The 12,046-nt window shown below is 43.1% G+C and overlaps 1 protein-coding gene across 4 annotated transcripts in view; it reads right to left on the bottom strand.

The window, feature by feature from the left end:
• Zfp568 (zinc finger protein 568) overlaps window positions 1–12,046 on the bottom strand; it is a 44,328-nt gene that overhangs the window by 27,973 nt on the left and 4,309 nt on the right. For all 4 annotated transcript variants that reach the window (NM_001167872.1, NM_001167873.1, NM_001033355.3 and 1 more), the window contains exons 4-6: window positions 11,203–11,261; window positions 2,434–2,560; window positions 2,100–2,195 (exon numbers count right to left, since the gene is read on the bottom strand). In NM_001167872.1, the coding sequence (NP_001161344.1) occupies window positions 2,100–2,195; window positions 2,434–2,560; window positions 11,203–11,261 (282 nt within the window). The remainder of the gene's footprint in view (window positions 1–2,099; window positions 2,196–2,433; window positions 2,561–11,202; window positions 11,262–12,046) is intronic.

Below are 12,046 nucleotides of genomic sequence, written 5' to 3'. Positions count from 1 at the left end.
TTTCTAAAGCTGTAAAGAACATTCAACAAAGCAACGCCCCACATGTGAATCCCTGACTACTTGTGTGGACAAGCAGACCACGCGAGTTATGAGGAGAAAGGACCAGGCTTCTTTCCCAACAATATTTAAGTGGAGAGTAACAGAACTGACTAAAGCTCACAAGACACGACCCAGAATAAACCTTTGGGAAAGAAAACAAGGCTTAAGAATTAGATATAGTCAACCGTATTAAATATAATAATTTAGAAAGGTATATTCTTTATATTTTTAATTTTTTGTATATATTGGAGTGTATATGTATGTGCATTTGGCACCCAAGAGGCTAGAAGAGGGTTTCAGAAGCCCTGGAACTGAATTTACAGTGGTTGTGAGCTGCCAAATGTGGTGCTAGGAACCAAACCCTGGTCCTCTGAAGAAGGCAAGTGCTGTTAACTGCTGAGCCATCTTTCAGTACTCAATGATATTTTCCTCCATACAAAATCAATTATGGGCTGGGGGCATGGCTCAGTCGGTAGAGTGCTTGCCCAGCATGCACAAAGTCCTGGGTTTGACCTCCAGCGTCACATAAACCCAACACTTGAGAGGTAGAGAGACAGAGGGATCAGAAGTTCAAGAGATTTCAAGGACAGGATGGTCTCTCTAGAGATCCAACCTTAAAACAAAAAACCCAAAAACCTATCCACACAAACATACAACAAACAGAAACCCACTAAGTAAGTTCCATGCACAAAGGCTTTGTTTTGTACATTACTACATGCCCATGCCTCAAACAGTAGTTTATTTTTACTGCTATTTCTACAAATGGACATTCATTCTTCCTTCTTTTTTTTTTTAAAAAGATTTAAATATTTATTATATGTAAGTACACTGTAGCTATCTTTAGACACACCAGAAGGCGTCAGATCTCATTACAGATGGTTGTGAGCCACCATGTGGTTGCTGGGATTTGAACTCAGGAGCTTTGGAAGAGCAGTCAGTGCTCTTAACTGCTGAGTCATCTCTTTAGCCTGACATTCATTCATTCATCCTTCCTTCCTTCCTTCCTTCCTTCCTTCCTTCCTTTCTTTCTTTCTTTCTTTTTTTTTGGTTTTTCAAGACAGGGTTTCTCTGTATAGCCCTAGCTGGCCTCGAACTCAGAAATCCACCTGCCTCTGCCTCCCAAGTGCTGGGATTAAAGGTGTGCGCCACCACCGTCCTTCAATTCTCAAAGAACTTGTTTTTCTTTCTTTACTAATACTCAGGTAAACTTAAACAACATACAAATGTAAAAAAGAGAACTTAGCTCCATTTCACAAAGTAGAACGAAAACAAACAAACAGGGAACTTGGCAAACTCATACATACATCCAGTATAGTTCTAAGAAAAATTCAGCATGATTCTTCCAAATAAGACAGTTAAATCTAAAACACATATGGCAAAATAAACAGGAGAGCTCTGGAAACAAGGGAGTGAATACAGCTGGGGGGTGGAGTGGGGGACAAAGTGTGAAGGATGAAGGACACTTTTAAAATGTATTTTTGGATGGTTTGTATTTTGTAGCCTAGTAGGCATATGAGGAAGATGTGGAAGAAGATACCACAGTATTTTCTAAGGCAGGAACATAACCTTCAAAACCGCGGGACTTGTGAGGCCTGTGACGTACAGTGGAAAGGGCCACTTATTATAAAACACAAGGTGAAGCTTTTCAGAGTGCAGTGAAGCCAAGAACTAAAGGAATCCCAAGTATGAACTAAGGCTGGTTTAAAATGCCACAGTCCACAGAACGCTGACCATATAAGAAGATAAACTGTGGCCATGAGAGAGGCAGGTGCAGGGATCATAGAGAGGGACAAGGTGAGCTGGACACACACGGGAAGATGAGCGTCCTGAAATCACAGGGGCTCTGCCCTTCTAAAGTTAGAAAAAGGAGCACAGCTCCAATAGGGCAGAGACATTCCTAGAATAGAAATGTCACACAATCTGACATGTGGCATGTCACATACACATCTGTCATTTAGAAGACTAGGACCTTTAACACAGTCTTGGGAAATGAGGAACGGAGCCCTTACTGAACTCTGTCACGTGGCTCTCTCATTAAGAGCCACTTCTCACTTATTCACCTGGAGAGCGTCTCCAAAACATCTCTTCCTCCAGTACCCATGGCTCCTCTGCTTGTTCCAACTTGAAGATCACATCTGGTTTGGTGACTTGACAACCTGTTTCAGGAAACAGGAAAGACCATGCATGTTAATGCTGGCGACAATCCACAGATCTGAGGCTGAGTCCTGGGGTCTTGAGGACTTGGGAAGGAGAATCAAGGAACTGACACAGTGACACAAGTAATCAGTATCTACCCTCAGGGCTGGAGCATACACAATCATGAGGGAAGGCCAGGCCCATCCAGCAAACTAGGAATGAAAAGGAACTCCATGGGAACTGGAAAGCTCTCCTTACCCACGGTTACTAGGTTGCTGTAGGTCTCCAGCATCACATCTCGGTACAAAGCCCTCTGAGCAGGCTTCATTTGCTGCCATTCCTCCTGTGTGAGGTCCACAGCCACATCCTTGAATGTCACTGTTTTCTATACATATAAAAAAAAAATTCCCAATTAATCTGAAGTCATCAAAATTAGGGCCTATGATCAAAATAAGTAAGAATTAACTTGGCTAATAACCAAGGGCCAGTCTTCATATTTACCAAGCTTCACATATATAGAAGGGGCACTACACAATAGTGAAAATATCCTCTAAGAGTATGTGAACCGAGTCAGCAAGCATTCCTTCATGCTGTCATTAGCTGACTGGGAGCAGTGGTCACTGAGTTTTACCGTGAGAGGGATGAAGGAGCTGAACGTGCTCATAAGGACGGAGCTCAGACTGACAGCACTAAGGTACTGAACTCAGTGGGAAAGGGAGCAGGGCAGAGTTATGAGGAAGAGAGGCGTGTATATCTGAAAAGGCAAAGCTTGAGATTTCTACTGGACTTCCAGATAAGACATCCTGTATGCAGCCAGACACATGAATTAAGGAGCAGAGTGCAGGCCATCAGTCTAAAACTGGGAGATAAATCCACAGTGGTGAGCGTGAACTGTTATCGAGAACATAAAATATTGCTGGTAACTAGACTAAAGAGGACCAAGTTGAACATCAAAAAACTCAGGTTTTTATTTATTTAGTTAGTTTTTTGTTTGTTTATTTTGAGACAGAGTTTCTCTGTGTAGCCCTGGCTGTCCTGGAACTCACTTTGTAAACCAGGCTGGCCTCGAACTCAGAAATTCGCCTGCCTCTGCCTCCCAAGTGCTGGAATTAAAGGTGTGCACCACCACTCCCAGCCAGGTTTTTATTTTCAACCAACAAATTAGAATTAGTAGTATGGTAATAGCATAGTGAGAAAAAAAAAACAATGAAGTATTTCTGGAAAAGTGTGTGATGTGATGACTACTGCTTGCTTTAAAATTGTTTAAAATGTCTGGGGCAGTGGCGCACGCCTTTACTGCTGGCCTGTGATAGCCTTGTGAAAGGGCGGAATTACTTTTAGATACAGTACTCTGGCCTTTCAAATCGACAACGGTAATACCTACTCATAGCCTCGTTAGAAAATTTTAAAAAGTTAACGTGGGCCCGGTGTGGTGGCGCAAGCCTTAAGGATCCCAGCACTTGGGAGGCAGAGGCAGGCAGATTTCTGAGTTCCAGGCCAGCCTGGTCTACAGAGTGAGTTCCATGACAGCCAGAGCTACAGAGAAACCCTGTCTCGAAAAACCCAAAAAAAAAAAAAAAAAAACCAACCAACCAAACAAACAAGCAAAAAAGTTAACATGGCACTGGGCGTGGCTCTCCACACCTTTAATCCCAGCTGTCAGGAAACAGAAACAGGTGGGTCTCTGGAAGTTCCAAGCCAACTAAAGCTACACAGCAAAACTGTCTCAAAAACAAATGACATTACTATGCCAAGAGAATATTACATCAACACTGACACAGCCCTGGCTTTACTACCACCCCTGTGTATTTAAGGTAACTATTAAGGTGAGATAAAGGTGAGCCACAGGCTTTTCCCATCATGCTATACTTGCTTTCCAAATCAGTGGGAAGGGTCTCCAATTGCCACAAATAACCCAACTTAAGACAGACAACTGCACACATGAGAACTATGGGACCCAAAACCCTTTCTACTGCTGAGGTTTAATGGAAAACATGTGGCAAACATTCGTAGGAAAAGAAGAGACCAAACAGTCAAAAGCTAACTACATGTGAGGCCAAGATGAAGACCAGTCTGGACAATAAAGGGAAACCTGGTCTCAAAAAAGAAAAAGAACAAAAAAAAAAAAAAAGAGGAGGAGGGAATCACCAAGAAGCAGCAACCAAAACCCTTCAGCTGGGGCGAGAGAAACGGCTCAGCAGTTAAGAGCACTGACTGCTCTTCAGAGGACCCAGGTTCAATTCCCAGCACCACATGGTGATGCACAAACACACATTGAGGCAAAATACTCACAGACGTAAAAATAATAAATAAGATGTTCAAGGAAAAAAAAAAACTTTAGTGCAAATACTTGGTATTTAAGGACTGATAATGAGGGCTGGAGAGATGGCTCGGCGGTTAAGAGCACTGACTGCTCTTCCAGAGGTCCCGAGTTCAATTCCCAGCAACCACATGGTGGCTCACAACCATCTGTAATGAGATACACCCTCTTCTGGTGTGTCTAAAGACAGCTACAGTGTACTTACATATAATAATAAATAAATCTTTGGGCTGGAGTGAGCGGGGCCAGAGCTAGCAGAAGTCCTGAGTTCAATTCACAGCAACCACATGATAGCTCACAACCATCTATACGCTACAGTGCACTCATATACATAAAATAAATAAATCTTTAAAAAAAAAAAAAAAAGGTTAAACCGGGCAGTGGTGGTGCACGCCTTTAATCCACTGGTCTACAAAGTGAGTTCCAGGACAGCCAGGGCTATACAGAGAAACCCTGTCTTGAAGAAAAATAAATAAATAAAGTTTAAATTAAACGTATGACTCACGAATTCCATTCCTAGACACACACAGTGAAATGTGTCATGTAAAGACTTGTACTCACGGGGCTGGAGAGAAGGCTCAGCAGTTAAGGGCACTGGCTGCTCTTCCAGAGGACCCGGGTTCAATTCCCAGCACCCATTCTAATTCTAATGTGCTGGAGTTACAGGTAGCCACCGTTCCTGTCCAGTTTTACACGGCCTGCTTTATCTACTGAGCTGTCTCCTAGTACCTATTATTTACAAGTTTAAAAAAAAAAAGGACTAGAGACTAAAGATGGCTCAGTTGGCAAGCATAGAGAACTGAAATTGGATCCCCAGCACTCATGAAAATACCTAGAAACAGCCCAGACCACTCATCTCAGAAAACAGAGAAACAGATGGCGGAGACCCTGGGCTTGCTGGCCAGGCAGCCCAGATCTAGACTTGCAGGGAAAGTGAGGGAGCCTGTCTCAAAACCACGCTGAGATGCTGAGCATGGAGGTGCACTCCTTTAATCTCAGCACTTGGAAGAGGCAGGTGGGCCCTGTGAGTTTAAAGCTAGCCTGGCTTATACAGTGTTTCCGGCCAGCCACAAATATATAATGAGACCCTGTCTCGGAAGGAAGGACGGGAGGGAGGGAGGAAAATAGAAAATAAAGAAAAATGGTGAAAAGCAACTGAGGAAGACATCTAGTGTCCCTTCTGGCCTCTATAGATATATGCACACACATGCAAGCTATGTTTACACACTCAAAAAACACAAAATGAAATACTGATACAAGCTGCAACACAAATAAACCTTGAGTTATATATGATTCCATTTAAGGGAGGTTGTGTAACAGGCACACAGTTCTACTCAGAAAGTCTTATGATTGCCAGCATTCCTCTCAGAAACGAAGTGGAAGTGAGAGTTAATGAATACAGGGTTTCTTTTTAGGGAATGAAAATGTTCTAACAATATGGCTATGACTATGAATACAATTAAAAAAATAGTGAATACCTGAGGAAACTTTATGACATGTAACTTATAGTTCAAAGTTCTTTTTTTTAGGATTCTTTAAATCTCAACATGAAATAATCTCCTGAGCTGGGATGCAGCTGAGTGGACAGTCCTTCCTACCATGCATTGTGGGAAGCCACATGTGCCGTTGCAGAGTGGCACTGACTACTGCTGGCCACCACGCATAAGATTGGACAAACAACCAATGTGTACATATGCAGTAAAGTTTTTTGCAAAGACACTCCCTGGCCCAGGCATGATAATGAGGTTCTGTAAGGTACTGAGAGTATAACCAATCAGATGTGAGACATGCAAATGAGGTATGATAATGAGGTTCTGTAAGGTACTGAGAGAGAGTAGCCAATCAGATGAGGAACATGCAAATGAGGCTTGGTGCATAACCAATCCGGGTGTGAGACACGCCCCTCCTAGGCCTATAAAAGCAGCACCAGTTCTGGGCTCGAAGTCTTTTCGCCTCTACAATCAAGCTCTCCCAATAAACGTGTGCAGAAGGATCCTGTTGCAGCGTTGTTCTTCCTGGCCAGTCGAGCACCGCTAGAATGCATGAAGACTTGCAAGATTCTCAGGACTGCAAAAGCTAAATTCATATGTAACTGTGATGAACTGACTACTAAACTTACTTCACACACTGCTTGTCCCTAATGTCCCATCTGCCAGTGGGCTTGTCCAAGCCATTTGCTGAGGCAAATGAATGTTAGTACACGGGCGAGCAAATGCTTAGCCAGGCTTCTGCTCTCTGTGTACTCTAGCACGCAACAAAGAGGCTGGCCCCGGGAGCTGCAGCCCTGTCACATGCACATCACGAGCTCCACACACAGCACAGCTGAGCTCGCTGCACAGCACACACCAAAGCAGAGCTGCCCAAGTAGTTACCTAGGGGACCCCAGGAAGGACAGTTAGTTTTGTCATGTCACAAAGCACGAAAGGGTTACTGACACATTTCGAGCTGAAAACCCAGTCTCACGGTAGGAAGATAATCAACCGAAGCAGGATGTAGATGTCTTACTGGTTAATGATGCCATGGATTCTGACATGTCAAGCCAAATCCTGGCTTCACATTTACTGTGCAACCCCGACTAATATGGAAACTGAGCCTCCCTACTTTCCCATCTGTAAAGTAGCACTGAAGGTTTTAGAAATGGACACCCCTTGGAATATAAACTATAAAAAAGTATTAAACAGAGCCAAACCATTCTTTCCCAGTGGCTCATCTAGTAAGTCCCATACAAAAACAAAATAAAAATCGTAACTCTGACAAAAAAGAAGAGCCAAATGACAGGAAAATGTAAAAACGAAACTAAACAGCCTGCCCTCAGACTTGCTTTCCAGTCAGGGATAACCTGGACTTTCTGATCCTCCTGCCTCTGCTGTCCAGATGCTGCGAAGCAAACATCTGCGTCCACACCCAGTTCCCGCGGTAGTTCTGGGGACCTAACCAGGCTCTGTGCATGCTCTGAGAGCTCGCCATCAGCTGAGCTACACCCAGCCTCACTGTATAAAGTACAACCATAGCTTTACAGTTTACTCCACTTTCTTAATGTGTTAACTATAAATGCTGGCTGACAGCATTGTATACAAGTTCTTTCATTAAGGTCTCGTAAGTATTAAACCAAAGGCTTTTAAAAATCTACACATTACTCCCCACTTCTAGCCTTCTGAATGATATTTTAGTTTTCAAAAATATTCTAGACTTGGTTTGAATACATATATAATTCTAAGAATAATATTTATAGTCTTAATTGGCAGAATTATCTTAGGATTACTTTTTTAAAAGTATTCGTATTGTTTTGGGTCTCAGAAATATTACGTAATTTGTTTTCTTCCACATGATACAGCAGGTCCAGCTGCTCTCTTTCCAGAAGGCTGGGATGAGGGACGTGCCCACCCTTCCTGGCCTGCACTGTGTCAGTCAGCTCAGTGTCCTGTCTCCGCACCCTCCCTTTTGTCTTTCTTACTCATGCACCTAGGCACACAGAACTGAGAGCAACAACGCAGCAGCATGAGCTGCCCAGTCACGCCTCTGACGTCAGGGGGATGTATATAGTTTTCACCAATAAAGAAGGTATTGGCTTTTAGTCTTTTGTTTTTGTGTTTTTGCTTTTTGAGACAGGGTTTCTCTGTGTAGCCCTGGCTGTCCTGGAACTCACTCTGTAGACCAGGCTGGCCTCGAACTCAGAAATCCGCCTGCCTCTGCCTCCCAAGTGCTGGGATTAAAGGCGTTCGGTCTATTGTGGGTAAAAAAGTATGTATGCACATGTGTGAACAATTTCTATTTTCTTTTCTGAGGCAGGGTTTCTCTGTGTAGCCCTGGCTGTCCTGGAACTCATTCTGTAGACAGGATGGTCTGTTTGAACTCACGGAGATCATCCTGCTTCTGCCCCTAGGTGCTAGGATTAAAGGCCACCATGCCTGGCTGTGAACAATTTCTTAACACTTGAAGGTCTAGCATTCTTAAGATTTTCTAACTTAAAGTGGTAACAAGACTAACAAGATGGACAAGTGGCCAGGCACGGCAGTGGCTGCCACTGATTTCAGTGCCTGGGAGACAAAGGGAGGTGGATCTGTGTGAGTTTGAGGCCAGCCTCATCTACATAGATCAAAAATAAAAGGGACAGACAATGGAGAGAGGCCATTGGCAAAACTGAATAGTTCTGTCCTCTCGGGTACACCATCAGGATGTGGGCACTGGAGTGTTGCTTTGAACCCTAAGTTTAGCACACACTGGTACGTGATTACACACGCTTCTTAACCTCTATTTCCCACTTTCTTCACCTATCAAGAGTTAAATAACACCTAGGCCACAGACTTCTGATAATGGCTGCAGCTTTAGGAAACAGAGTTTACAGCACAGTAATTTGTCCCAACTCTGCGCTACATAGTACTACAGAGGATTCCTCTAGCTCCTATGTAATCTACTCATACACAGGTAAGGGCGGCCATGGACAAGACCAATTCTGCCAGCATGTGTGCCTACACACTAGAAGGGGAACCAGACCTCATTACAGATGGTTGTGAGTCACCATGTGGTTGCTGGGAATTGAACTTAGGACCTCTGGAAGAGCATCCGATGCTCCCAACCTCTGAGCCATCTATCTCTTCAGCCCTCAACATCCCAATTCTATAAGGAGTTCAAAACTGGTCATTGCTCATTAACTAGAAATATACCTAAAAACTGTATGTACTAAATTGTCTTTTTATAACATAATTTTAAGTATGTGTTGGCCATCTGTATTTCCAATAATTCTTCCTCATGTTCCTTATTCAATTTTTTATTTTGTTAACTACTGATTTTTGAGAATTACTAGTTTTCCTGATATTTGTGTGTAATGTGTGTGCATAGATACAAACATTAAAAAAATACCCCGAGTTGCCCTCTCACAGCAGGAGAAGGGTTTTACTGAAGACACACGTTTATGATACAAACTAGGCAGCCTTCTCTGTCTTCTAGGCTACCCTCAAGTACTGAGCGCCATCAGCCCATCCTGCAGAGAGCAGCTCAGGAAGGAGACTACAGAGCTAACCAGAGTAAGCGGTGCAAGTCAACTGTGGAGCACTCACTAGGTGCCCTTGACGCCTGGCATTCTTTTGGAATGCAATCTATTATAATCCCCATTTTAGATGATGAAATTAAGGTGCAAAGAAAGTAAGATACTTCTCCAAACACGGCACACACTTTATAGTCACCAGACAAAATCTGAACTTTAAGTCTGTTAGGGCCAGAGAAACACTGTCAACAGCAGAAAAAACTCATGAGCCTTTAGATCAGTGGCTCTCGACCTGTGGGTCAGACCCCTCTGAGGGTTGCCTAAGACCCTCAGAAAATACAGATTTTACATTATGATTCATAACAATAGCAAAATTAGTTATGAAGTAACAACAAAAATAATTTTGGGGTGGGGTACCACAACACAAGGAACTGTAAAGGGTCACAGCACTAGGGAGGTTGAGAACCACTGCTCTAAGTTATCTAGAAAAAAGAGTGTGGGTCTGCTCTGTGACAGTGAGAGTTGAAGAAAAGGCAGCCAAGAGAAAAATGCTCTAAACATAGGAATGAGCAACTTCATAGAAACAGAAAGAATCAAGAGGAGGTAAACAGCCGGGCGTGGTGGCACACGCCTTTAATCCCAGCACTTGGGAGGCAGAAGCAGACGGATTTCTGAGTTCGAGGCCAGCCTGGTCTACAGAGTGAGTTCCAAGACAGCCAGGGCTACACAGAGAAACCCTGACTCAAAAAAAAAAAAAAAAAAAGAAGTGTAATAAAAATTGTTTACAAAAAGAACTCAGGCAAGCAAGGTGGCACATGCTTTTAATCCTAGCTCTCAAGAAGCACAGGCAGGTGGAGGAGCTCTGTAAGTTCAAGGCCAGCCTGGTAAACACAGCAAACTCCAGACAAACCAAGGCCTAACTCAAAACATAAAGGAAACTAGAGGGGGCTGGTGAGATGGCTCAGCGGTTAGGAGCGCCGGCTGCTCTTCCAAAGGTCCTGAGTTCAAATCCCAGCAACCACATGGTGGCTCACAACCATTTGTAATGAAATCTGATGCCGTCTTCTGGAGTGTCTGAAGACAGCTACAGTGTACTTACATATAATAAATAAATAAATAAATAAATAAATAAATAAATGAAACTTGCCAGTATCTTCTAAGACCAAAACTGTAAATAAAGAAAAGAGTTGGAAGGCCACAAATATCAGAACTGCAAGGGTGCCACAGAACATCCATTCAACTTCCCCTCAAAAGCTTAAACTGAAAAAAAAAAAAAAATCAACCAAACAAAAAACCAGGAAGATTATTCCAAAGAAACATGAATATTCCACTTACTCTCCTATATAATTTTTCTTTGGTCAAGACTGACTTGCAAAATTGAGCTTAAAATAACAAAAATCATTGAACTATTTTAGAATTTCCTGGTTTCAGTATCAATGAAAAGCTTTTGCTTTCTTTAAATAATTTTTATCTCAGAAAGCACTAGCTAGGGAGCGGACTTCATGTCTGTTTGCTTTGACTCTCGACTTCACACTGGACTTTGAGCCCAACCGAGCAGCTCTGCAGGCACCCACTCCTCCCAGCTGTGCTCCCTCCCCTGCTCTGACTTCATCTGTCTGTCACTTCCCCCAGCTTAGTGACAGACTCTAGCAGCCCACAGCAGCTGCATCACAAACAACGCAGGGCGAGCGCAGGGCGAGCGAAAAGGATGTTTAGAACGTACTGAAGGCCTGGTCCTGTCTTCTTCTTCCTGGCGAGGTACAGAATCCTCGGCACACCAAGCTGAGGAAAGAGAACAGATCTGCTCAGAGTTCCTGACAGAGGAGTGTGGAGATCTTGCTGACCAGATGCTCTAAGATTCCCCTAGAAACTTGATCCTCAACGGTTAAGTACCACATCAATCCCCAGAGACTATGAAATGTATGCCGAGAACTCAACGTACCACATGCTGTCTGACAGAGTTCCGGAAAGTTAATAACCTACTGGTGATTTGCAATATAGCATTTCTTTAAGAGAGAAAAGTCCCGATGTGAATTATAGAAAGTGTAAAAACTTAATAAATCGGGGCTGGTGAGATGGCTCAGCAGGTAAGAGCACCCGACTGCTCTTCCAAAGGTCCAGAGTTCAAATCCCAGCAACCACATGGTGGCTCACAACCATCCGTAACGAGATCTAGCGCCCTCTTCTGGAGTGTCTGAAGACAGCTACAGTGTACTTACATAGAATAAATAAATAAATCTTAAAAAAAAATTAAAAAAAAAAAAAAAAAAAGAAAGTAGGACACGAAACAATATGTCCTTTAAAAAAAAAAAAAAAAAAAAAAAACTTAATAAATCAAAAAATAGCAATAGATAGATGTTATTTAAAAAAGTGGGGATGAGCACCCAGATAAAGATGTTCTACGTAGCTGGGAAGTAGGAGCAGGGGTAAGGAGCGATGAAACAGGAGACATGACTTCTGGTGCATAGCACCACTTCTAAAATGCACTGAAGTATAGTCTCTAGGACAAGGATGGAGCCGGCAGGTGAAGGTGCTTACCTGACAACCTGAGCTCTATCCCGAGGAGA

This window comes from Mus musculus, chromosome 7 (genome assembly GCF_000001635.26).
Source record: "Mus musculus strain C57BL/6J chromosome 7, GRCm38.p6 C57BL/6J".
Lineage (NCBI taxonomy): Eukaryota > Metazoa > Chordata > Mammalia > Rodentia > Muridae > Mus > Mus musculus.
This window is presented reverse-complemented; position numbering and strand designations above follow the sequence as displayed.